At 46.1% G+C, this 27624-nt stretch overlaps 1 protein-coding gene across 2 annotated transcripts in view; it reads right to left on the bottom strand.

Annotated features, from left to right (window-relative positions):
- Positions 1-26541, bottom strand: part of aco1 (aconitase 1, soluble) — a 28306-nt gene extending 1765 nt beyond the window's left edge. Inside the window, exons 1-20 of one of the 2 annotated variants that reach the window (XM_056443202.1) lie at positions 26484-26541; positions 25203-25335; positions 24942-25110; positions 24091-24228; positions 23867-23936; positions 23591-23774; positions 21817-21956; positions 21522-21693; positions 21333-21433; positions 20543-20659; positions 20021-20180; positions 19795-19930; positions 18661-18745; positions 18344-18500; positions 13799-13923; positions 13492-13596; positions 12224-12366; positions 10714-10861; positions 10510-10632; positions 8273-8550 (exon numbers count right to left, since the gene is read on the bottom strand). In XM_056443202.1, coding sequence (XP_056299177.1) covers positions 8416-8550; positions 10510-10632; positions 10714-10861; positions 12224-12366; positions 13492-13596; positions 13799-13923; positions 18344-18500; positions 18661-18745; positions 19795-19930; positions 20021-20180; positions 20543-20659; positions 21333-21433; positions 21522-21693; positions 21817-21956; positions 23591-23774; positions 23867-23936; positions 24091-24228; positions 24942-25110; positions 25203-25311 — 2517 coding nt within the window. In that variant the 5' untranslated portion in view covers positions 25312-25335; positions 26484-26541 and the 3' untranslated portion in view covers positions 8273-8415. Of the gene's footprint in view, positions 1-8272; positions 8551-10509; positions 10633-10713; positions 10862-12223; positions 12367-13491; positions 13597-13798; positions 13924-18343; positions 18501-18660; positions 18746-19794; positions 19931-20020; positions 20181-20542; positions 20660-21332; positions 21434-21521; positions 21694-21816; positions 21957-23590; positions 23775-23866; positions 23937-24090; positions 24229-24941; positions 25111-25202; positions 25336-26483 lie in introns of those variants that run through there. The other variant, XM_056443201.1, reaches the window with a different exon arrangement.
- Between the last annotated feature and the right edge of the window lie 1083 nt (positions 26542-27624).

Raw genomic sequence — 27624 nt, 5'->3', positions numbered from 1 at the left:
ATAGTGGATTATCCAGAGTTTTCCTGCCATAGTGGATTATCCAGACCACTTCCCTGCCATAGTGGATTATCCAGACCACTTCCCTGGCATAGTGGATTATCCAGACCACTTCCCTGGCATAGTGGATTATCCAGACCACTTCCCTGAGCTACTTTTGCTATGGCCACCGAACTTTTCAGTTACGGTGCGTTCACTCGCAGCGCGGAAAACCCCCAACTATGAGTGTTTGCTTGCTTATATTTTCTCTTTAAAAAAAACTGAAATTCTTTAAAACTTGGCGTACAATGAACATGAATAAAACACATCTCCATAACTTTTCCAAAACTTTTGGGATTTAATTTTTTTTAACGGAATTTCCTAGGCCTGGAAATAACCATTTTTAAATTCCATGACTTTTCCAAGTTTTCCATGACCGTATGAACGCAGCGATAACTCATCCGTCCCCATGACAACTGCATTTACTAATTTCCCTAACCAGTCCCTTGACTTGCATTACATTACATTACATGTCATTTAGCAGACGCTTTTATCCAAAGCGACTTACAATAAGTGCATTTCAACCTAGAGTACAAACTAAGAACAACAAGAATACAGGAAGTAACATTTCCTCAACATAGTCGAACTACAAAAGTACCATAAGTAAGTGCTATCTAAGTGCCACTGAAGTGCTAATCTGTGTTTTAATCCAGATATAGTCGGAAAAGGTGTGTTTTCAGTCTCCGACGGAAGATGTAGAGACTTTCTGCTGTCCTGATGTCAGTGGGGAGCCCGTTCCACCACTGAGGAGCCAGGACAGCAAACAGTCTGGATTTGAGTGATTAGCTCGAGGTGCAGGAGGCACAAGTCGATTGGCTGTTGCCGAGCGGAGCGAACGTGCCGGGGTGTACGGTGTGACCATATCCCGGATGTAGACGGGGCCCGATCTGTCTAGAGCACGGTACGCCAGGACCAGTGTTTTGAAGCGGATGCGAGCAGCCACCGGTAACCAGTGGAGAGAGCGGAGGAGCGGAGTGGTGTGGGTGAATTTCGGGAGGCTGAAGACCAGTCGAGCTGCTGCATTCTGGATGAGCTGCAGGGGTCGGATGGCCTTAGCAGGTAGACCAGCCAGGAGGGAGTTGCAGTAGTCGAGGCGTGAAATGACCAGAGCCTGGATCAGAACCTGCGCCGCCTTCTGAGTAAGAAGAGGACGAATTCTCCTGATGTTGTGCAGCATGTACCTACAGGAACGCGTCGCAGCGATGTTGGCCGTCAGGAGAGTTGACTGTCGAGTGTCACCCCGAGGTTCCTGGCAGTCCGGTAGGGGCCAACACAGAGCTGTTGAAGGTGATAGTCAGGTCGTGGGTGGGGAGCCTTTCCTGGAAGGAATAGTAGCTCAGTCTTGTCAGGGTTGATCTTCAGGTGGTGAGCAGACATCCACTGAGAGATGTCAGTCAGACAGGCAGAGATTCGTGCCGCCACCCGTGTTTCGGACGGTGGAAACGAGAAGATCAGTTGGGTGTCATCAGCATAGCTATGGTAGGAGAAGCCATGCGAACGAATGACAGAGCCGAGAGAATTTGTGTACAGAGAGAAGAGGAGGGACCCAGGACGGAGCCTTGAGGAACCCCAGTAGTGAGAGGACAAGGATCAGACACAGATCCTCTCCAAGTTACCCGGTAGGTGCGGTCTTTAAGGTAGGAAGAGAAAAGAGCGAGTGCAGTGCCTGAGATCCCCAGGTCCTGAAGAGAAGAGATCAGGATCTGGTGGTTCACGTGTCAAATGCTGCAGAAAGGTCGAGAAGGATAAGGACAGAGGAGAGAGGCTGCTCTAGCAGTGTGAAGCTGCTCAGAGACAGCAAGGAGGGCCGTCTCTGTCGAGTGGCCGGCCTTGAATCCAGACTGGTGAGGGTCAAGAAGGTTGTTACTGTGGAGATAGGAGGACACTTGGCTCAAGATAGCTCGCCCAGAGTTTTGGAGAGAAAAGGAAGAAGAGAGACCGGTCTGTAGTTGCTGACTTCAGACGGGTCGAGCGTGGGTTTCTTCAGGAGAGGGTTGACTCGCCTCCTTCAGAGAGTTAGGAAACAGCCAGTTGAGAGGGAGCTGTTAATAAGATGGGTGAGGAAGGTCAGAAGGTCAGGAGCAATAGCCTGGAGAATGGGAGACGGACGGGGTCAAGGGCGAGGTGGTCGGTCGGGCGGAGGTCACCAAGCTAAGAACTTGATTGGGAGACAAGGGGTGAAAGAGGAAAGAGAGGGGATGAAGAAGTTAGTGTTGGTGAGGTGATAGAAGATGGATTTGTAAAGGAGGAGCGTATGTCGCCTATCTTGTTTGTAAAGTAGTCGACAAAGTGGCTCGGCAAAAGGGTGGAAGGAGGTGGGGGACAGGGCGGATCAAGGAGGTTGGCAAAGATAGAGAAGAGTTTTTGGGGTTAGAGAAGGAAGACTGAATTTTGGTCAGGTAGAACGAGCTTTTGGCTGCAGAGATAGAGGAAGAGAAGGAGGAGAGGAGAGATTGATAGAAGAGCAAGTCTTCCGCTTGATTCGATTTGCGCCATTTTCTTTCCGCCGCTCGCAGGGTGGCTCTCTCGGCGCACCGAGTCCGACAACCACGGAGCCGGAGAGGATTTCCGAACCGGTCGTGTCTTAAAAGGACAAAGAGAATCAAGAGATGAAGACAGGGAAGAGAGGAGAGTGTCTGCGGCAGAGTTAGGATGCATGAGTGAGAAGCAGTCAGTTGAGGGGAGAGCAGATAGGACAGAGGAGGCAAGAGAGGAGGGACAGAGGGTGCGAATGTTGCGGCGTACAGGTGCAGAGTCTGTAGATATGGGTGGGTTGTCAGTACCAGAGAGCGAGAGAGAGTAAGAGATGAAGAAGTGGTCAGAGACATGGAGAGGAGTCACAGTGAATACATCTATATTCACGATCATACCGGATGAACTATGAAAGTATAATATAAACTAGAATGGGCACTCGGTAGAGCGCATAGCTTCGCATATCACAAGATTGGGCATTGAATTATGAACATTTTGGCATTAGTTGCATGCCAATTGGATAAAAATTGACCGTGCTATGGTAAAAAGAAGATGTTGACCTTTCCATGACCTTGACCTTTGACCCGATTGATCCCAAAATCTAATCAAATGGTAATGATAAAAACCAATCATCCCACCACACCACATTCCATGCGATTCAAGAAGATGTTGACCTTTTCTTGACCTTGACCTTTGACCCGATCGATCCCAAAATCTAATCAAATGGTCCCTGGATAATAACCAATCATCCCACGAAATTTCATGTGATTCGGTTTTAAACTTTTTTTGTTATGCGGGGAACACGCATATAAATAAATAAATAAATGGCGATCAAAACATAACCTTCCGTTATTTTAATGCGAAGGTAAACAGGCTGATCTGCCTGTTTACCTTCGCATTGAAAATATTCATTATGACATCACATGTCTGCATGTAGTCCCTGCAGTGTGTCACAATAATTCCAGATGATATAATTAATCCTGGATCAGACAAGTGGCATAACATGGAATGATGGATTCACAAATATAAAAATACATTTATTTAAGGAATTTAAGTTTTTGAGCAAAAGAAATGACGCAAGATCGTTGTGAAACAAAATTAAGCCTTTTCATATCTTTTGACTTTTCACCCACTATTTTGATCTCAGTGTTGATCTGCTCTCTATTGTTACGAGATTTATAACTGACTAACTTCACATTGCATCCAATGAGAAGCTCTGGGAAAAGCTACTAAGGTGACCTCTTTTTGTTAGGGTTCTTTATCAAAAAAACAAAATCCACCATCCAAGTTCACATACAACATATGGATATGAATATGGATTTGAAGATAGATAGATATATACTTTATTAATCCCCAAGGGGAAATTTGTCGTCACAGTAGCAGCACCAATAAACGAAACACACGAGAATAAAATATAAAATATAAAAAACAGGGATGAAAGATATAGATGTATACAAGTAAAATATAAAATGAAGTATATATATGTATATAAAATGAAACATATGTATATATATATATACACACACACAAATATAATACAATGACTGTGCAAAGTATACAAAGTAAAATACAAAATAAAATATATATGTATATATATATACAACATATATGCATATATGAGACTCTCTCTCATTCCCTTCCCCCTATCCACAGACACCTGTGGTTGTTTTCTCCCCAGGACCCTTCAAGGCCATCTCCATGGCAACGACCATCTTGCGGTCTGGGAACTTTGTCTGTTGTGGACTGGGGGAGGACGATACATCGGGCCACTCACACACAACCAATACACTGAAATGCACTCACTACCCCCCCCCCCCCATCCCACGCCTTCGCCTGCTTTGCCCCCCCAGGGTGACAGGACGGGGTCTGCGTCCGGCGCCGTGACGGCTGACGGACCGGGCTGGCTGCTTGTCGGTGCTGGTTACCTTCTGCCCCCAATGGCGGGGCTATCGCCCAGTCTTTGGCTTACCTCCCCTCCCCCCCTTCCTACTCGTTGCAAGTCATGTCTAAGATGTATGTGCTTATGTGCAATGTTGTTTTTTGTTTCTCCTGCTCCCACACTGTACCCCTCTAGGGGCATAGTCGGGGTGGCTTTTTCTTTTCTCGCCTCTTCCCTCATGTTATGCTGTCATCTTTCATCCACCCTTTCCAAGATGGCGCCATGACGGCGCCTCGGTGTCTTGGTGCGCGAATCTTGCACCTTCCGCCAAAAAAAGTTCCTCGTTTGTTTGTGAAAACATTCTTTGGCAATAAACCTGTTTCTGATACACAATACAATACTAATGACTGCAGTGTAAAATTAACTTAAATATAAAAATATTAAATATAGACAGTGTGCAAAATGCAAAGTGTGTATGTGTGTAGTGTAAATGAAAATGAATTTGTGTGTAGTGTAAATAAATGAAATGTGTGAAGTGCAGATCAACATCATGTAAATATGAAGTTATTATTACAGTTATTGCACTAGGATTTGGCAAGAGGTGATCTGTTATAGAGCCTCATAGCCGTCGGCATGTTCTCCTGTATCTGTCCTTGTGGCAGCGGAGCGTGAGGAGACGTCTGGAGAAAGTACTCCTCTGTCCCTGTAGGAGGTGGTGGAGAGGATGGTCCGGGTGGAGAGGGTGGTCTGGGTGGTCCGGGTTGTCCAATATGGACAGCAGTTTCTTCAACGTCCTCCTCTCCACCACCTGTTCCAGGTGCTCCAGCTGGCAGCCGATGATGGAGCCAGCCTTCCTAACCAGTCTGTTAGACGGCTGGTGTCACCGGCTCCGATGCTGCTCCCCCAGCAGACAATGGCAAAGTGCAGCACACTGGCCACAACCGACTGGTAGAATAACTCCAGCATCTTGCTGCACACGTTGAAGGATCGAAGCTTTCTCAGGAAAAAGAGTCGACTCCTCCCCTTCTTGTACACAGCGTTGATGTTGGCCTTCCAGTTCAGTCGGCTGTCGATGGAGACGCCCAGGTACTGGTCCTCCTCCACCAGGTACTGGTCCTCCTCCACCAGGTACTGGTCCTCCTCCACCATGTCCACGTCCACTCCCAGGACACTCAGAGGGGGAGGAGCTCTTCCTCCTGAAGTCCACCACCATCTCTCTGGTCTTGGCCACGCTCAGCCGCAGGTGGATCTCATCGCCCACTTTACAAAGTCGCCACCACTGCCCTGTCCTCCTCCTCCCGTCCATCCCTAATACACCCGACCACTGCAGAGTCATCAGAGTACTTCTGCAGATGGCATGACTCCGTGTTGTACTGGAAGTCACTGGTGTACAGGGTGACGAGGAAGGGAGACAGAACAGTTCCCTGTGGGGCTCCAACATCACTGACCACCGTTCCAGACAGCACACGGCCCATTCTGACAAACTGTGGTCTGCCTGTGAGGTAGTCAGTGATCCAGGAGATGGTGGACGCGTCCACACCGACCACCCGCAGCTTCTCACTCAGCAGCAGTGGCTGGATGGTGTTAAATGCACTGGAGAAGTCAAAGAAAGTGACCGTGTTTACATGCATTCGAATAACTGGCTTAGTCGGACTGAAATCGAATTATCCGTTTCATGTAAACACCTTTGTTCGACTGTGCGGTCCGAATACGATCCGATTAACACCCTGGATAATTCGATCCGATCCGGTTGATAATTCGACTATCGCGGCACGTAACGGTGAATTGGATTAGGAACTGGACTTTGCGTCTTTGCGCATGCTTGAGATCCCGCCGCCCTCCTCCCTCCCTCCTCCCTCCCATGTCGTGACCCGGAAGTTGAAAGAGACGATAAGTTGTCACTGCCGGGAGCCTGGCCGGCAGAAAAACAAACAACGCCAATAGCGCCATTTGCATTCGCTGTACTCCTATTAACATCATGCAAGAATAGTAGAGGGATGTAGCTTCGCCTCGCTCTCTGTTCGCCATCTTTCTCAAAATGTTGTTGTTGTTGGTTGTGGTGAAGAGGTCAAGCGGAAATGGCTGTATCACCACGAGTTGTAATGAAAACAGCGCAACCTATCGTATCGGATATGACATGCTTTCAAAGGCCAATGATTCTAATCACTCACTGCCATGTATATTGGGATAACAGCAGATCCCCCAAAAGATAGCAGAGTCCGACTAAAGCAAGATTCGAATTATACCATCATGTAAACGCACTGAGTGACTCTCACAGAGACACCGGTTCCATCCAGGTGCGACTGAGCTCGTTGCAGCAGGTAGATGATGGCGTCGTCCACTCCCACATGAGGCTGGTAAGCAAATTGCAGAGGGTCCAGCGATGATTTCACCTGCGGCCGGAGGTGGGCCAAGACCAGCCTCTCCAGCACCTTCATCACATGGGAGGTGAGGGCGACCGGTCGGTAGTCGTTGAGGCCAGATGGTGTTGACTTCTTGGGGACAGGGACCAGGCACGACGTCTTCCACAGCACCGGGACTTCCCCCAGCCTCAGGCTGAGGTTGAAGAGGCGCTGCAGGACACCAGACAGCTGGGTGGCGCAGGTCTTTAGGACCCTGGGGCTGATGCCATCAGGACCTTCCGCCTTGCGCTGGAGTAGTTTCTCCAGCTGTCTTCTCACCTGGTCAGTAGTCACAGAGAGAGGGTAACTCTTGCGCCCATTGATGTTGAGGGCTCGGTGGATGTGCAGCTCAACAGGGGAGGGCCCTCCAGGAGCCCCTGGCTGTCTCCTCCCACCTTGAAGCCAGTTATCTGCTTCATGCCAGACCACACCTCCCTTGTGTTGTTCAGCTGGAGTTTGGCCTCCAGCTTCCTCCTGTAGGAGTCCTTGCCTCCTGAGCTTCACCTTTAGGTTGCGCTGGGCCTCCTCAGCTCCTCCTGTCTCCAGACCTGAAAGCAGCTTTCATGTTAAGAAGCGCCTTCAGGTCCCTGGTGATCCAGGGCTTGTTGTTGGGGAAGCAGCGCACAGTCCGTGATGGGATGGTGGTGTGTTCACAGAACTTGATGTATTCCGTGATGCAGTCGGTCATCCTGTTGATGTCCTCCCCATGCGGTCCACACAGCACATCACAGTCCGTCGACTCGAAGCAGTCCTGCAGAGCGTCGTTAGCCTCCAGAGACCACCTCCTCACAGTCCTGGTTGTCACAGCCTCTTCACCAGAGGAACATACCTGGTGTCAGCCGGACCAGGTCATGATCAGACCTGCCGAGGGGGGGAAGGGCAGTGGCACTGTATGCATCCTTTGTATTAGCATACAGCAAGTCCAGAGTTTTATTGTTCCTTGTTGGGCAGTCTATATACTGATGGAAGGTTGGCAGAGCTTTATCCAGTGTGGTGTGGTTAAAGTCACCAGTGATAGCCATGAATGCTCCAGGCTGTTGATTCAGCAGAGCAGACACAGTGGAGTGGATGGTGTCCACAGCTTCCTCAGCGTCAGCCGATGGTGGCACGTAAACGACAACCACAATGGCGGACGTGAACTCCCTCGGCAAATAATATGGGCGCATCCCCACGGCCAACAGTTCAATGTTCGGGCTACAGAAGCGCTCCTTCACGCACACATGGTCGGGATGGCACCACCGTTCATTCACATTACATTTAGGGCTGCAACTAACGATTATTTTGATAATCGATTAATCGGTTGATTATTTTATCGATTAATCGATTAATCGGATAAAAAACAAAAACTTTAATTTTCAACCCTTTATTCAAAACAGGGTCCGTACGGTCATGGAAAACCTGGAAAAGTCATGGAGTTTTTAAATGGCTATAAGCAGACCTATAAAAGTAATTGAAAAAAATAAAATCCCAAAATATTTGGAAAAGTAATGCAAATTTGTTTTATTCAAATGTTAATTTACACGGTATATATACGGTATGCTTTGGAATTCTCATTGTTATTTTAAATACTACATCTTCTCACGTTGTCACGTATAGAAAGTTCACAAAATGTTTAATCATGGAAAGTCATGGAAAGGTCCTGGAGATCCACTGGTCACCATGGTGATGAACCCTGTTCACTGGCCAGCATGTGGATGAACCGTCACAAACAGACTGACAGCTTTCCTCTCCTGAGCAGTGGTCCCCATGTGGCTCCGCCCCCTGAACAATATCAGAGACGCGTTCCGATTTATTATTTTTTTCACCTGGCCCGCTGCCGTTGAGATTGCAGTGAGACGCGGAAAAAATGTGAAGTGGTGCTCTTCGCAATAAAACATCTTTGATGGACGTGTCGCGTCTCGGCCAATCAGCGTTCAGATGTCCACAGCATTTGGGAAGTTAGGTTAGCTTGAATGTTAGTCCGCTACATCTGCTGCTGTCACGCTGCACGGTGTAGCGATACTAACGAAGTACCCGTACGTTAAAAACGATGTGATTTAGCATATTTTTAGTATCGATACTTCATTAAAAGAGCGATCAGAGCGCACGCGCTGCTCCGCTCCGTTAAATGCTGTCTGCACGCGCAGCGCTCACAGCGTCGTGGCTTATCTCCGTTGCCTTTCTCCGTGGAAAAATATTTCCCGCTATCCGCCATGGAATAAATAACCACGTTTTCTACGTTATACTCTTGTGGAAATGCCACACACGTCGTGACATGTAGCGCCCTGGTGTCTGGGGTCATAACGTCACCCGGAGGCGCACTTAGCTCCGTGAATGTCTCCGACGACGTGAATGACTTCCGCATCCAGCGCCACGTGAGCAGCAGCAGCCAATTAGATTCATCAACAGAGGAGCAGCTCAGCGCTGATTGGCTCTCACAACGCAGCATTCCGTCTCTCCCTCCGCTCTTGTTTCCCCTGCGCCGCTCTGCGCTCAACTCAACTTTGTGACTTATTGAGCGCCGTAATAATCGCGCGACACAACGAATCGATAATGAAATTCGTTGCCAACTATTTTAATAATCGATTTTTATCGATTCGTTGTTGCAGCCCTAATTACATTACATTACATTACATGTCATTTAGCAGACGCTTTTATCCAAAGCGACTTCCAATAAGTGCATTTCAACCTAGAGTATAAACCAAGAACAACAAGAACACAGGAAGCAACACTTCCTCAACTCAGTCGAACCACAAAAGCACCACAATAAGTGCCATCCCAGTGCCACTGAAGTGCAAATCTGTGTTTTAATCCAGATATAGTCGGAAAAGATGTGTTTTCAGTCTCAGGCGGAAGATGTAGAGACTTTCTGCTGTCAGTGGGGAGCTCGTTCCACCACTGAGGAGCCAGGACAGCAAACAGTCTGGATTTCGAGTGGTTAGCTCGAGGTGCAGGAGGCACAAGACGATTGGCTGTTGCCGAGCGGAGCGAACGTGCCGGAGTGTACGGTGTGACCATATCCCGGATGTAGACAGGGCCCGATCCGTTTAGAGCACGGTACGCCAGAACCAGTGTTTTGAAGCGGATGCGGGCAGCCACCGGTAACCAGTGAAGAGATCGACAGCGATCCCGCCCCCTCTCTTCTTACCGCTCTGTATAGCGTCTCTGAACGCCCGAACAGTCCTGAAGCCGGGCACAGATGCGCTGTGATCCGGAAAGTCCGCGTGCAGCCACGTCTCAGTAAAACACAAGAGGCTGCTCTCACGGAAGATCCTCCGTCATTACCAGCGCGCCGAGCTCATCCGTCTTATTCGCCAAAGACCTCACGTTCCCCGTTATGATCGCCGGTACCGAGGGTTTGTATCTCCTCGTTTTTGCCCTCCTCATGACGCCAGATCTACAGCCGCGAGCTCTTCTCCGTAGCTCCACCGGGATCACAGGTCTGTCTCCAGGCAGAAGCTGCGGCCTGCACAGCGCAATCAGCTGAGCGCGCGAGTAAACAACGGTCCCAGTCATTGTTTGTCGTGGCTCTCCGATACAAACGACAAAGTGAACAAAAGCCACGGGAAAAAAGTAGTTACTGTCCATTGTCCGACCGTAACTTAGACCAACGTGAAAGAAAAGGAAAAGAAAAAGAGAGGAAAAGTGGAAAAAAAGACAAGAAAATAAAAAGCATATGGGCAGCTACTGCGACAGGCAGCCGTTGGCACGGCGCCATCTTAGAAGAAGAAGGCCTCTTACCAGAAGGAAGGGGCCCTTGGCGGCCCAGTCTCTGGAGCTGCCGGAGCCGTACTCTTTCCCTGCTAGAATCAGCAGAGGGACGCCGGACTGCTGGTATCGCTCTGCAGCTTCAAACACGTCCAGCTGGACAAACATATACAAGTGTTAGTCCTCATGTAAGAGTCCATGATGTGAGGTCACAGAAAGCGTTCGAGGCATGCTGACCGTCTCTCCGGTCAGCAGGTGAATGGTCTGTGGCGCCTGCTTGTTCATGAACTTGTTAAAGAGGCGGATGTTGGCAAACGTCCCTCTGGCCATGACGGCGTCATTACCTCGCCGCGAGCCGTAGGAGTTGTAGTCCCGAGGGCTCAAGCTGTCGAGAGAGAGACGGAGAGCTTCAATGGAGAGGTACAACATAAGTGAAGGACATCAGAAGGTAGAGGAACCTTTCCCGTCCATGGACATAAGAAGGTAGAGGGACCTTTCCTGTCCATGGACATCAGAAGGTAGAGGGACCTTTCCTGTCCATGGACATCAGAAGGTAGAGGGACCTTTCCCGTCCATGGACATCAGAAGGTAGAGGAACCTTTCCCGTCCATGGACATTAGAAGGTAGAGGAACCTTTCCTGTCCATGGACATTAGAAGGTAGAGGAACCTTTCCCGTCCATGGACATTAGGAAGTAGAGGAACCTTTCCCGTCTATGGACATCAGAAGGTAGAGGGACCTTTCCCGTCTATGGACATCAGAAGGTAGAGGGACCTTTCCTGTCCATGGACATAAGAAGGTAGAGGGACCTTTCCTGTCCATGGACATCAGAAGGTAGAGGAACCTTTCCCATCCATGGACATTAGAAAGTAGAGGAACCTTTCCCGTTCATGGACATTAGAAGGTAGAGGAACCTTTCCCGTCCATGGACATTAGGAAGTAGAGGAACCTTTCCCGTCTATGGACATCAGAAGGTAGAGGGACCTTTCCTGTCCATGGACATAAGAAGGTAGAGGGACCTTTCCTGTCCATGGACATCAGAAGGTAGAGGGACCTTTCCTGTCCATGGACATCAGAAGGTAGAGGAACCTTTCCCGTCCATGGACATTAGAAGGTAGAGGAACCTTTCCTGTCCATGGACATTAGAAAGTAGAGGAACCTTTCCCGTTCATGGACATTAGAAGGTAGAGGAACCTTTCCTGTCCATGGACATTAGGAAGTAGAGGAACCTTTCCCGTCTATGGACATAAGAAGGTAGAGGGACCTTTCCTGTCCATGGACATTAGAAAGTAGAGGAACCTTTCCCGTCCATGGACATTAGGAAGTAGAGGAACCTTTCCCGTTCATGGACATTAGAAGGTAGAGGAACCTTTCCCGTCCATGGACATCAGAAGGTAGAGGAACCTTTCCTGTCCATGGACATTAGGAAGTAGAGGAACCTTTCCCGTCCATGGACATCAGAAGGTAGAGGAACCTTTCCTGTCCATGGACATCAGAAGGTAGAGGAACCTTTCCCGTCCATGGACATTAGAAAGTAGAGGAACCTTTCCCGTCCATGGACATTAGAAGGTAGAGGAACCTTTCCCGTCCATGGACATCAGAAGGTAGAGGAACCTTTCCCGTCCATGGACATTAGAAGGTAGAGGAACCTTTCCCGTCCATGGACATTAGAAGGTAGAGGAACCTTTCCCATCCATGGACATTAGAAGGTAGAGGAACCTTTCCCAGTCTGCCGTGTGGTGGCTCACCCTCTGCTGGTGAGGTAGCGCGCTGCAGAGCTGTTCCTGGCGATGTTCCCTGCAGGCGAGATGTGGTCGGTGGTGACCGAGTCGCCCAGGTTCAGCAGCACGCAGGCGTCATGGATGGACTTGGGAGGCTGCAGCTCCATGGTCTGAATAAAGAGCACGAAACAATTACAGCAGTTGGGTATTTTTATAATGTATTCTGATATATTCTTCATTATTACCTTCGCATTGAAAATGCCGGAAGGTTATGTTTTGATCGCCGTGTATTTATTTATTTATTTGTATGCGTGTTATTCGCAAAACTCAAAAAGTATTGAACCGAATCGCATGAAATTTGGTGGGATGATTGTTTATTATCCGGGGACCAGTTGATTAGATTTTGGGATCGATCGGGTCAAAGGTCAAGGTCAAAGGTCATGAACAGGTCAAATCTTCTTGAATCACATGGAATTTGGTGGGATGATTGGTTATTATCCGGGGACCATTTGATTAGATTTTGGGGTCAAAGGTCAAGGAAAGGTCAAAATCCTTTTTTTTTACCATAGCACGATACATTTTTGTCCAATTGGCATGCAACTAATGCCAAAATGTTCATAATTCAATGCCCAATCTTGTGATATGCGAAGGTATGCGCTCTACCGAGTGCCCGTTCTAGTCTTCTAGTGTGTTGATATGAATATTTACAGTTCCTGGGCGTCTCAACAACCTGCAGCAACACAATCATTTCCCAATGTGAGATCAATAAAGTACAATCTTCCATCCATCAGTAACAGCAGAGGTGTGGAAGTTCAGGGCAGCAATTGTGTGTGTAGACGTTAACATAATCCAAACTATTTTTTAAATTTTAATTGTATTATTTGAAAAAGAAAAGCGTAATGATAATAATTAAATAGAATGTGCGACAACCTTTTTGTTGCATTTGCAAGTCATAATAACTCAAATTGTCAAACAATCTGCAAGAAAACAGCTACTTATTGAATCCACGTGAGTGTTAATATGAACTCACACAGGTTCAATAGGATGAAAGGAGGATTCATTTCAATGAGTACAACAACAGATTTGACATTTCCTGTTTTCCACACCTCTGGTCCACTGGGGAAACAAGTTCATTTGAATAAACAAATGTTTTCGTTGCCATTCTGCCACGAGTTGAAAAAAGACAATTCTCTGGGTCATCATGAGCACATTAAAAGGAAACGAACATTACTAGTATTTTAATAATTGCAGCCTTGGACACAAGCTATTCTAGTAGTTTTAATGTGTGTATTTACCAAACCATCAAAGAAGGGTGGGGACTTGATGTAGGTGGACTTGGGGTCCCAGGCGTACAGCTTGTCAGTGGGAGCAACCAGAGCGTTCCAGCGTTCATTGACTTTCTGCAACAACACAACAGTCATACTTATATCATCAACACAAGTCAGACACATGTCAACAACACAACAGTCAGACTCATGTCATCAAAACAACAGTCATACTCGAGTCATCAACAGAACAGTCAGACTCATGTCATCAAAACAACAGTCAGATTCATGATCAACCACACATCTACAGTACACAACAGACTGCCGTCTACACTACCTCAATCTTCTCGTAGACCTCTTTGAACATGGATGGGATGACGAACGTCCTCTCCACGGCCTGGATCTCATCCCGTGTGGGCCAGATGTCTCTCAGGAAGATCTCTTTGCCTTCAGAATTAACGGCTACAGAGGGTACCAGAGGACAGTGTCAAACTACATGTTATACATCAAGACAAATACGAGTGCGAAAAGATTGAACTCTCACATGAAAAGTTGTTATCAAATGTTCTTATCATTTCCAACCCCAAATCATGAACACAGAGAGTTAAGGCAGCCTCTCTTCAGACCTAATACACAGGTCATAACTTGATGTATGGTCTGCAGATCTAAGTCTATGAGACCGGTGAACCAGAAGCTGTTATGATACAAATCTCAGTAATGCCAACCAAGCCAAGCAGCTGAGAGAAGAAACCGGCACGGCCTGAAGACTTGACAAACTTGCTGCCAAACTCTGGTTTGTACAGTCGAGTTTGCTCCTGTGGTTGTTGTCGTGGCCTCTGGCTTTACACAAGGTCTCCATCTAAGACAAACCCAGTCAACAACAACATCAAATACATCCTCTCTTCCTGCAAAAACAAGCATGAGCCAGAGAGGAAGCACACAAGGGCACGCCCAGGTCCTCCCACGCAGCCGAAATACACAGAGCTTAATGTGGACACAGATGCCAGAGTGTGTGGAAAGAGCAGATCCTGCCACGGAGGTTGGCTTCAGAGGATCCATGGCTGCCTCCACAAGAACACTGCTGAAAGGGTCGTGGGTCCAAGGCCAGGCTCAAAGGTAAGCATCACTAGCAAGAACCTTCACAGAGGACCTCAGCTGGGCCTCAACATATACAAACCAAAGTTGGATTCAAACCACCATTTCTATCGATGAACTGGCTCCAAAAAACAAAAGTACAAGGAGCTCCACATTTTTACCATTAGTCTCTGGCCAGTCAACAAATACAAGTGAGCCTTCGGTTATCAAGCTCCTCCTCTTTTATGGAACCAGCTTCACCTTCAGTCCTGGTGGAGGCAGACAGTCACCTCATGTCGACTGAAGACTTTCCTCTTGATGGTCTTATAGTTCGGGTTGAACCAGGTTCACCTGGTCCAGACCTGGAGATGCTGCTATAGGCTGATAGGCTGCTGGAGGACGTTTAGGATACACTGAGCACCTATCTCCTCTTCTCTCTTATGGATGAATTTTCATCTCTCCATCACATTACTAACTCTGCTTCCTCCCCGGAGTCTTTGTGACTTCACGTCTCGTAGGGTTTTGTAATATTGAGCGATAAATAAACTGAATTGAAGTGGATCCTCCCTAATCAAACAAAACATATCAGATTGAGTCTATTAAATGCCTCGTTTCAAAACATTGATAATATAAACTCTTTTGCATCATTTAAATTTACTCTCATCTGGAAAAATCTGAATCAGTTCCACACAGAATCCCACATCTCAAACACAGCGTGCAGAATAATACGCTGGTTTCATTCCCACACTTGGACCAGAAGTAAAGCATCAAACTAAATGTAACATTACACCAACACCCATGAGCTTCTCCCTCTGCTCCAGTATAACATACATAAATACAGGAGACACGACAGAGTTCACTTCACTGGGCTAAAGTGTTTCAAAGGGAGCCGTACAAAGGATGGCACAAAACTCTAGGATGCTCCAGATAAAGAAAAGGAACTCAGAGAAAGGGTGAAGGTGAAAAGTAGGAAGGCGGTAGATGGCGAGGACAAACGGGGATGAGTGGTGAGCGTTGAGAGGAGACTTATGGACAGAGTGGTAAAACAACATGTGCCTTGAAGAAAGCGCTCCTGAGATATCGTCAAACGCACCTGTAGACCGTGTTTGTGTCATTACTCTCACTGTAGTTTTAATGTTTTCTCTTAAAACAAACAAACAACCAAACATAAAACACCATTTTAGGTTGAGATGAGAAGCTGCTCCCAGAAGGACTGAAACTGACATTCAGACTGCTCTGCGGCAATGAGTGAGTCTCACAACCACAGAACAAGCCATCTTTATAAATGTCAACTCAGTCACATCACATGATGACACAATCGTTTAGCTTTAAATCCCCAAACACCCTGCAGCCTCTGCACAGACTACAGGGCTCCAGACTGCGACCAAATGGTCGCATTTTGCGCCTAAAATTAGACACAGTGCGAGTAAATTTTTCATCAACTCGCGCATGCGCGACCAGTAAATTAGCAGATTTCTTTTTTTGTTATTAAATATTTTTGTTGCTTACAAACTTGTTCTACACTTCAGCCCACTATAGTTAGCGGTAATGCCTGAATGACTGGTTTGCTAACCGACATTAACTCCAGAAGAAGAAGAAAGGCGACGAAAACCGAAAAAGAAGAAGGCTGGCCTGTGTGTGAGAGGGGGGGGGGCTAATGTGTGAAAAGAGGCGCACCGCAACCGAGACACAACGAGGGCGAGGGCCGCAGAGTGAGAGGTCCACGAGGGGATCCTCACCACCGAGCGGCGTCCCCGTCCCCCGAGTTGAATCTCTGGGTCAACTCAGCCGACTCTCACATGTCTGCCCCTAGAGACTGATGCTCACGGTAAACACATTCCATCAGGAGCGCGCGAGGATTTTGATAAAGTTAGCGGAAGGATTTAAGTGACAACATCCGGTTTTGCAAAGTTAGCGGAAAGAACCACGTGAAACAACATCCGTTTATCAAAATAAGATGTCGACAAATCATACACTAACATATAAAAGTAAACAATGAACTGATGTTGTATCTTTATAGATAGTGTCTGAGATTTAGCTTAAATTATGCTAACATTAAAACATTTTTACTGGACCAAGGAAGCGTTTATAAAAATTAGTCAGTCTTTTGTATGTTAAGAAAAGTCCTGTATATAGATTTCCCCAAGAGTTCCAGGAAATGAATGATGCAGATGTGTTCCATACATATCTGAAATCCCCTACAATAGCAATCAAACAATTTTAATGTATCAATTAGGACATTTTTCAAAGTAAAAGTCCTAAATGTTTAAAGAAATCGGTAATTTCTTTAATGTTTGAGTTGCTTTATATATGTATTTCCTCATAGTCCTAGGCAATAATGCTACACAATAAATAGAATGCTTCAATCAACACCGTGATCGGTGATTGGTATTATCGGATCGGCAGATACTGATTTCAGTGATCGGTGATCGGTAATCGGCAGATACTGATTTCAGTGATCGGTATTATCGGTGATCGGCAGATACTGATTTCAGTGATCGGTGATCGGCACCAAAAACCTGATCGGTGCATCTCTTGAAACCAACAAATGTTTTGATTGGCCACATCGAAGTGCAACATGCACATGCTCAAGGTATGTTTTCTCTTAAAATATGTTTAAACTCAATACAGTAACTTCTGAAGAGTTCTCTGTTGTGAATGTTTTGCAGTTCATGAAGGCAAACAGGCATAAGATTGTATATTGTCAAATTATTTATCAGTAATACAGTAAAAATGATGAGAAAACTTTGCAAGTCGATTTATAGTGTGTCAGGGTTTTTCCTGCAGAGAAAATTTGGGCGCGCCTAAGCGCTTTCCCGAGCGCCTATGACAAATCCCGAGCGCCTAAGGCAAAAAAGTCTGCGATTAAAAACTACGAACTTGATGTCGGTACGCATCGCTCTGTCACGCGAGCCGAGAATTTGTGACGGGGGGGGGGGGGGGGTAGATGAAAATTACAGAGTGGCGGGTGGAGATTTCCCCCTGTTATAATAGTAGGGGAAACATTGGAGTTGATAAGCGTGTCTTCTTGTCTGATCAATACACAACTGTGAGGTGCGTGAATGGACCGAGCGGCCAGCTGCTGATCACTCACTCAACAGCTGGACCTGCACGAATAGACGGTGCGCGCACAGCGCGCAAACATTTTTTGACCCAGGAAAAACCCTGTGTGCGCCCCTAAATTTTCTGCTTGCGCCCCTAAAATTTTAAGTTAGGGGCCACTGTGCTCCTAGTAAAAAAAGTTAGTCTGGAGCCCTGGACTACATGTGTAATGATTAATCTGACTTGGTTCAGAGGCTCAGAGCCTTGGTGCTCACTTTAAGAACAGTTCTTAAGTGTCCATCAGTGTGGGAACCCGGCCCACGTCTCTCAGAGTCATGACCATCTGGTTGGATCACTTCATGTTAATCAGCATTAAATGACTAAAGTCTCTATGTTTACTTGTCTGATGGCTTCTACGTTAGAGGTTAACCACAGTTCAGAGACGCCATCTTTGCAAAGCAGCAGCACAAAAGCATTCAAAACAGAGTGAACTTCAAACACTACTTATTAAAAAAGTGATCAATTGCTCTTCTTTAAAGTAAAAAAACAGGAACCAGGGTTATCTTTTTTGATTCCATGCATCCTTCTTCCTCGACGAAACCTGCTACCTACATTACCCACAATGCAAAGCGGCCCACCAGCGGATGGCTGTGGATTCTGCCGTGTTATGCTAACGCCACCTGGAGCTTCTTCAGCGCAGACTTCAAACGGCTAAACATTCGTAGGCGTTTGTTTTCTCAGCGCGTGTCACAACACGCCGACTCACCGATAGGCTCGGTCTCAAAGTCGATCCTCACGGTGCCGGCGATGGCGTAGGCGATGACGAGCGGAGGGGAGGCCAGGTAGTTGGCTCTGGTGTTGGGGTGCACTCGCCCTTCAAAGTTCCTGTTTCCTGAGAGGATCCCTGCTGCAACCAGATCTCCCTGGAACACAAACCAATGGAAACGCCTCAAGGTGAGAGGAGGAGGATGATGTCATCGTATTACAGTTCATCTACATCGCTAAACAAAGGAGAGAAACGGAGGAAGAGAAAAGAAGAATTTGAAATGTTGCTGATGGGATTTGGAAACAGCCTCCTGGTACCTGAGTCACGGCCTCCACTACCGGCTCTGGCAGCGGCCCACTGTTCCCTATGCAGGTCATGCAGCCGTAGCCCACCACCTCGAAGCTGAGCGGAGAGACAACAGGGTTGTTTACAAGGTGAGCAGCACGGTGTCTTCTTACTATTATCATCTGCCTGCTGCGTCACAACATTGTTTGTTTACTGGATTTTAAACAGGAAGTCCCTCACAAGTTTCACATGAAAGCAAAAACAACAGAGTTGTGCAGTTTAAAGCCTCGACTTATGAAAGGATGTTTTACTCTTTGATTGAATACAGAAGGAATGTCAACGACAGCACAATTGTCGACTTTTTCATTGTGTCAAATGCGTCAACATTAAACAACTATTTTCAGCACAGTTTCTTCCTTTCAGTGGCTTCAGAAAGCATTTCCTCTTCCCTCACTACGGGAACACTCTTCAATGTGTGTGCGTGTGCGTGTGTGTGCGTGTGTGTGTGTGTGTGTGTGCACACTACAATCCATGTTGTGAATCAGCTTAGTGAAAGGTGACAGATACTTGATACTAATTAAGTTAATCACAGAGTCAAAGTTCAGAACTCAGTGGATTAGAAAGAACAGACGTTCATCATCATAGTCGGTAACATAGTTGTGACATTCAACATCCATACTGTGCAATTATGTGACATATACGGTCCCCAATGTTAGATATTGAGGTTTCTGATCCCTTACATTTGGATACCAAGATATGAGGAGTATCTTACTGCAAACTTTTTTTAAATATAACAATGACTTATTTGTCTCTCAGCAGATGTTTGCTTAGTTGTCAAGAACAACACATATATATATATATATTAATAGGAATATAGGTATAATCTATATCCAACAGGGCACCTTTTCAGAGAATCTGTTTCAAATGACACACACACACACACGCGCGCACACAGTCAAGAGTGTGTGAAGGTTTAGACCGCCCTCTGCTGGATCACGAGGGAAACTACTTTAAAATGGTCTTTTAGACTGAAAATGTTCATCACAGTTTGAATACCAAACAGATGTTTGATTTTTGGATAAAAAAGAAAAAATAGCTAGAAAGTGGACCATGTATTTAGTTTGAGTGTGTGTGTATTTAAGTAAGGAATGAACCGAGTGTCTCACCCTAGCTGAGAGAGGTAGTCCATCACGCCGCTCTCCTTCAGGTAGGAGGTGACCACTCCACTGCCCGGCGACAGGCTGGTCTTTATGTACGGCTTCACGCTCAGACCACACTCGATGGCTTTCTTTGCCAGGAGCCCTGAGAGAAGAGCATTAATCTTTAATAGTCAATAAGAAGTGAGGAGTTAGTATACACCTCCCTCCCCCTTAGGAGAAGTGCTGCGCCCACCTGCTCCCAGCATGACAGACGGGTTGCTGGTGTTGGTGCAGCTGGTGATGGCGGCGATGACCACGGAGCCGTGGCTCAGTGAATACTCTATCCCGTTGAACTGGAAGGGGACCGCGGCGTTGTGACGCTCCGGAGCCATCTGGAAGCCCTTGAAGCCTTGCTGAGAGTGACAGAGGGCAATGGGGAGTGAGTCGCTTCACACACACTTCAGTGTTACAGTGTATACCAAACCATCCTATTCACAGTACTTTACTTTGAGAAATGTTCAGATTACTTTGAGTAAAAAAGCAGCAACAAAAGAACAAGACACGTTTTAACAGTTAAAGTCTAATACTAAATGATTATCAAGAAAGTTACCATAAAAAATAAACACAGATTTATCTGCAACGCCCATTTTAAAGAAGAAAGACGTCAACCTTCTTTTCTTCTTCGTCACCATGTTAAAAGAAGGTGGCTGAGTCAGGATTGGGGTTGTAAGAGATGGGGTCTCATGTGATGACCCCCCGCGGTTGCGATACACACCTTTGCTGCCAGGCAGGCTTCGAAGTCAGTCTTCATGTCGGACACAGCGATTCTGTCCTGAGGTCTTTTGGGGCCACTGCAGCACGGCACCACGGTGGTCAGATCCAAACCCACCACCTGAGGGAGGAGGAGACAGGATGAGCTGGAGGAGGAGGTGGCTCCTTTCTCATCATTGGTCAATTCACACGGGTCTGCTTACATCAACACTAATTGTCAACAATTTTAGAACACCCCCATTCTCTCCAGTTTTTATTTAAATTCAAGCAGTTCAAAGTCCAGTGAATCACCTGAAATTGTACAAAGGTCATCGGCAAACTGCCAGAGGTTAAAAGTTTAGGTTCCCAAAAACTGAAAAATAATGTCAGAGTTCTCCAAAAAGGCCTTTTCAGGGAACCAGTAATTAAGGGTTAACGACTTGCAGCTGTTCTGGAAGTGAATGAAGCCGTGAAACACTTCCTACAGGTGTCTCCACTTCAGTTGATTACTGTCTGTGTGAAGCCGTGTTGGAACAGACAGCGTCACCACACCCAGGACTGGACTGCAGGAAGTCTTATAATGGCAAGAAAAAGGCATTTAACAAAGAAGACCGGCCATAATAACAACCCTTAAAGTGGAGGTCTTTCTGTGTTCTAAAACTTTTGACCGGTAGAGGAGTTGAAACTGTCTTACTAGACAGTAAGTCATGTATTGTTGTGTTTGGAGTCACACTACCAGGCTGTTCACTATTTGACCTTTTAAAAAGCCATTGTTAGTCAAACTATACACTTCAAAATGCAGCTCCATGTCTGACCTGAGTGAAGTCTGGATCCTGGGAGACATTGTTGTAGTCTCTGAACATGGCCACCGCCTTCAGGTACTTTGTGATGTACGCCTGCTTCTCTGCATCTCGCCCTGCGTATGCAATGGAAACAGTTTTTAGTGTGATGGATAGGTCCTTTGGTTTTAATGTCTCCGTACCTCCACACAGCTCCACCCTCACCGGTCTGCTGCAGGTACTGGATGCTGACGTCATCCACGGGAAAGAAGGCCGCCGTGGCGCCGTACTCCGGACACATGTTGGCGATGGTGGCTCTGTCGGCGATCGACAGCTGAGCGACGCTGGGGCCGAAGAACTCCACGAACTTCCCCACCACACCCACCTCACGGAGGTGCTGAGAGCAAAAGGGAGAGGGGCCAATGTCAGATTGTGACTAATCAAAAGCAACTCTGCATATCTCCAATTCATCACTTTTACTTTGATTATTACACTGTTAAAAGGGTTCAGGTTGCATTACCTTAGTCACTGTGAGGACAATATCTGTGGAGGTGATGAACTTGTGTGGGGTCCCGGATAGCTTGTATCCCACCACCTCAGGCAGCACCATGCTGATTGGCTGACCCAGCATCACAGCCTCCGCCTCGATCCCGCCCACACCTGAAGGTTTGATGACGACTCTTATGAAGAACTTCATGATGTTTTGGTTATTGTCACGCTATCATGAGCTAGGAACACATGCACTGCATGAATCCATGAGAACAGGCACCACCTTTCACCCTCCACCCCTTTTGTTGCTTTTAAAAACTTAAATCATGCTCAGTGTCATTTTTATTTGTTTTTTATCGAAATAGAATAAGAAAACTCTTTTAAAACCAAAGTGAAAAACGGATTTTTACAAACTAATGTAAACTAATAAAAATATTTAAGGTAAAATAAATGATTGCATACATATTCTGCCCCTTCAGGTCAGTATTTAGTGGATCCCACTGAGTCTGTGTAATGGCTCACATCAGGACGTTCTCTTCGTTCTTCAGCTCCAGTCGATATTTGTCTGCCTTCATGTTCCTCTCGACCTTCACACGCCTTCCAGGGTCTGCTGCTGAGGAGCATCCCACCACCGTGATGCTGCGACCACGCTTCACGGTCTGTGGTAATGTGAAGTGTTTGATGTTCATCTAGTCTGATGGACAAAAAGCTTCGTCTTCCAATGGACCTTGGACTCTCCCACACACATTTTTGAGCTTTCCTCAAAGGGCTTTCTCTTCGCCTCTCCCAGCTTCGACCGTTGGTGTCTGCACTGTCTCTCCCATCTGAGCTACTGAAGCTGGTGACTCCTTCAGAGGGCGGAGGTATCAGACGGCCGGCGTAATGATGAATTTAACTCAACTCTGTCCAGTCAGTTGGACTTAAATTTGATCTTCTGACTTTTAATTTTAAATGATCTTCCCCCGAGTTACTGGAATGTTCTTTTGTCTTCATGTTGTAATTGTAGCAGAAAAATGGATGAAACCCCTGACACATCAATTGTCACTTTAAATCGGGTGAATATTTATGCAAACACTTATTTTACACTATTTATTTTTTATTGATCGACAAACATATTGTTTTAAATTTGACATAAAGAAGCTGCTTTTTCCCCCGCAAATTCTTGTAGAAAAAAGGCAAATTATACTGACCATGATTTAATGTATAAAAACAACAAAAGGATGAAACATCTACGGGGGTGATATATATATACATATATATATATTAGTGCTGTGAAAAATAACGCGTTAACGCGTTATGATTAAATTACAGGATTAATTAGTTAATTTTTTTTACCGCATTTAACGCATGCGCAGAATGAGCTTCCAATACGTCTGTTGTTGGTCGTCTCTAACCAGCAGCATGTCATTTTGTCTCTGTGTCGCGTTAACACGACTCCGATCTCCGTGTCGCGCGCTGCAGAGCTCCGATTCGGCGTGTGCGCGCACATCGGGACGAAAAAAAAGTAACTTGCACCCCCCCCCCGCGCACACTGGTGAGCAAGTTATGTGCACCTCTGTGTATAAATGTATATATCCGTCTTTTGTCATAAATCTTTATGTTCTCACAAAAATATACCGAGAATATGTGATTAATCATGATTAATCCACAGAAACCTGTGATTAACCTGATTAAAATTTGTAATCGTTTCACAGCCCTAATATATATATACACATATATATGTATGTATATATATATAGACACATATATGTACACACATATATATGTGTATGTGTGTGTGTGTATATATATATATTCACACTTACCCCAGCCCAGCACTCCCAGTCCATCGATCATGGTGGTGTGGGAGTCGGTGCCCACCAGGCTGTCTGGGTAGAAGAAGCCGTCCTGGTTGAACACCACTCTGGCCAGGTACTCCAGGTTGACCTGGTGAACTATCCCTGAACCAGGAGGGATGATGCGCATGTTCCTGAAGGCCTTGGAGCCCCACTGGGAGGGACAGACAATATATTTAAGGGTTAAAAAAGGGACGAAGATCTCTCCACAGGTACCTTCACACTGGGTTTGTTCACTTTTTACACCTTTAAGAACTGAAATCGTTCTTTGTTGCGGTCGAACTCCAAGTCCTGGTTTTTGTGAACGCTGTCAGACCTGAAGGGAAAAAAAGATGTAGAGGGAGACTAATTGAATTATGCCGATAACTGAGATCATGTTCATGTCGGCTCTGTATGAATATACACATACTGAATATACATACTGTATGTATAATATGTCGTGATGGCGCCATGGTGGAGAGAGCTCTTACTTCCTGTTGAAGTCCACCTGGATGGAATGATCGATGACGAGGTCGGCGGGGCAAACGGGATTAACCTTCTCCGGGTCACCGCCGAGTTTCATCACCGCGTCGCGCATGGCGGCCAAGTCCACCACGACTGGGACACCACTGCAAGGAGAGCCACACATATCAACTGAACACCACCATCATCATCATCTAGACTTGATTATCACTTGTAATAAATGATGACAATTAGTCGACGATTACTTATTCCCACAGACGCCTCTTATTGATGAATTGTTCTAAACATTGAAGTGATAAGAATGGGTTATGACTAAGTTAATAAGCCTTTGAGGCTTTTGTTTGACACCATGATCTCAAGTCGTCACCATTCCATCAAATGTATGGAAAGAATAAGGCTGATGATATAGATTTAGTTTCATAGCCATTGAAAATAAAAACAATAAGTCCATTGCACAATACTTGTTGACTTGTTACCCCGTGCCCTGCACTCTGGTTTCTATTAAAGATGTGAATCTTTAACAAGCTTAATCATTCCATAAAACAGCTGGTCATCAAACGGCAGGAAACAGTGAGTCAGTGTGTTCATGACCGTGAAGGAACATGTGACCCAGTCACAGTGAGGCTCATTGATCCGTTTAACAACGATGGAGCCCGGTGGCACAGAGGAAGAAGACGATAACATAGACGTGGGGATAGTTAGTAGATCCATTCATTTGGTCAAATATGTCTAAAATAGATTTGAAGCAGTGGAGGCCAAGATATATAGTTCAGTACTTACTGTAAAGGGTCTCATTATTGCTAAACAGCTACAGAGCAACTCACGGACATTGTACTGCACATAAATAGTGTCCACTTACGTGAAGTCCTGTAGGATGACGCGAGCCGGTCTGAAGGGCACCTCCACGGCTTGAGTCTGGGTCTGCTTCCAGTTGAGGATGCTTTCCACATCCGCGCTCTTGACCAGAAACTCATCACAGTTCCTGACCGCAGACTCCAGGAGGACCCGGATTGAGAATGGCAGGCGGTCTGAGGAACGGATGGAAGGTGAACCTCTCAAACTATTCAAATCGCCCTGACGACAGGCTTCACATCTGCACTCGGTGGATAATTGCCGTTACCATATCGGGGATCTCCAAGTTTGGAAAGATTGTAAAACTTTTGATCTGGGTTGTTGGGGTCCAGAGGCTCAACTATGTGTTGAAAAGGATTTTTCACAGTTGCAGACATCGTCCTCTGTGGGTCGGGTCAAATCTAAAGCAGGGAATAAAAGCAACACAAGACTCTTTACGGAGAATAAACAGGGTCAAATACAAGATAATCTGAGGGTTTTCCATGCTCAGTGAGGAAGCGGATTAGCCTGAGGGTTAGTGGAATGTTGTCACATTTTTTTAACAAACTTTGCATTACCCACATAAATCTCTTTAGCAATCTGATTAAACTTTAAACGGAAGCAATCTGGATGAGTATTGAGTGAGTTGGTTCCTTTCCTTGAGAGTGGTATCTGTGTGAGAGGTGAACCCATAGAAAGAGCTCTCACATCCTGAATGTCCACATATCTGGCTGATTAGGCCGCTGCAAAGTGCAAAGTCAATTTACGACACTGACATTACCGTGTGACGCAACACACCCAGAGCACGTGTCCAATGGGACCACATGAACGAGGTGTGGTCAGTGCAATTGGTCAATTAATTGATAATGACTCCTGCTTAGTATTGAACCTCGATATGTTCGGTTAAAACATAAATATGTCCATGACATATGAATGTCTGTTCACATTTGTCTTCTTGTTGACGTAACCCTGTGACCTCACAGGTTCTCATGTGCAATATGAATTACGACAGTTTCAGACTTATTAATTATTTTATGGCAATATGCTATGTAGCTGTTAACGTGACAATCCCCTTATTGTGGTAACTTACAATCATGGACATCATGTAACTAAACAAACCAGCCCGTTTTTTTTGAAAATAGATATCGTACTTTAAAAAAAAAACTGATATGATTTTTTCTCTAAACTAAACTGCTGTTCTACGTCTCTGGTCCTCCACCGTTCATCCACATCTCAACCCCTCGCCACCTCCACCTGGCCCCCGGAAGTTAGCATTATTAGCTCGCGTAACTTGGTCAAACTGCAACACTTTAACACACACATACGTTGTGCATGAAGGCTCATACGTCAGGGACACATTTCTGGTTAATAATTCACTGAGTTATCATCATGAAATGATAACAGCTAACTAGTTAGCTTATATCTCTAAAAAAACGACAGTTTGAATGTGACAGCTCGAGTTAGTGACTTTTTACGTTTCACCGATATGACGTCACTCTGTTATTCACTGAGATATTAACGTTAGTAGTAGAGAGTTCGTGAGACAGCGAAGGAAATGTTTAATAGTTACCTGTGTGTCACAGCCGGCGAGTTAAATTCATAGGAGGCTCTTTCCGCAGAGCAGCAACAGCAGTTATTCTTCTTCGTTGGTGTTTATTGGCAGTTGGCAAAAAACCCTCAGAGGTGCAGTACGGCCACCTACTGGACTGGAATGTCTAGCACGAGACTGGCGGCAAAAAACATACAACAAATACATCTGTTATTCCTGTTACTGTTCGTTAATCGATGAGGATATTGTATTTTATTTCATCGTACATGCTATCAGTTTCTTGTTTATTATAGGGTGTGCATATAGTTTATTCGGGTGCTTGCCTGTTCTATAGTGTTTTATTTATTCATGTATGTCCTATTCTCAGATTGGTAATGAACTTCTACATTGCGCTCCAGTTCCATATTCCATCAACACATGTACTTGAATACAGTACAGATGTCTCCCTGTGTCGCACAAGTCCCATTATCTTTGCCAGGTCTGGCGCATATTCTCCTTTATGAGTATGTTAACCTCGCGCCCAGTTTGTTATGTGTTGGTATGGAGATTGAACCCAAACGCAGACGGACACCAGCTTGAATAGATTCAGCGCTCTTTATTCCAAAAACAATGCAAAACAGAAACAACAAAAAGGCAGGGGTCTCAGACCAAAGTCTCTTGCTCCGAGGTCGGGAGGGAAGCTCGACCGAACACTCAACAAAAAGGAAAGAATAGTCAAAGTGGGCTCCTCACTCAGGTGACGACCGTGTCTCTACACTGAGCGAAAAAACAAAACAAAGTACCGGTTTACAGAGTAACGACGAGAAGATGACCTCACAGGGCGAGTGGACGTATGGACTGGCTTCAGGTTGGTAAACCAACGACCTGACAGTGAGCAAGAGCAGGGCCGGGGTATTTAAGCCAGCTGGAGATGATCAGGTGAGATGAGCCCCAGCTGGCTCTTCTGGAGGGAGGCGTGACAGTGGGCGGAGTTCGGAGGAGGGAAACTGCAGGGTGAGACCGAGATCCTAACAGTACCCCCCCCTCAATGGGAGCCTCTTGGCGAACCGCCCGGTCTGCCGGGGTTCTGGTGATGATAATCACGGATCAATGCCGGATCCAGGATCCGAGACCGAGGCACCCAGCAGCGCTCCTCGGGACCATAACCCTCCCAATCGACAAG

Source organism: Pseudoliparis swirei, chromosome 21, assembly GCF_029220125.1.
Source record: "Pseudoliparis swirei isolate HS2019 ecotype Mariana Trench chromosome 21, NWPU_hadal_v1, whole genome shotgun sequence".
NCBI lineage: Eukaryota > Metazoa > Chordata > Actinopteri > Perciformes > Liparidae > Pseudoliparis > Pseudoliparis swirei.
The sequence above is the reverse complement of the archived record's forward strand: the minus strand, read 5'-3'. Positions and strand labels throughout refer to the sequence as shown.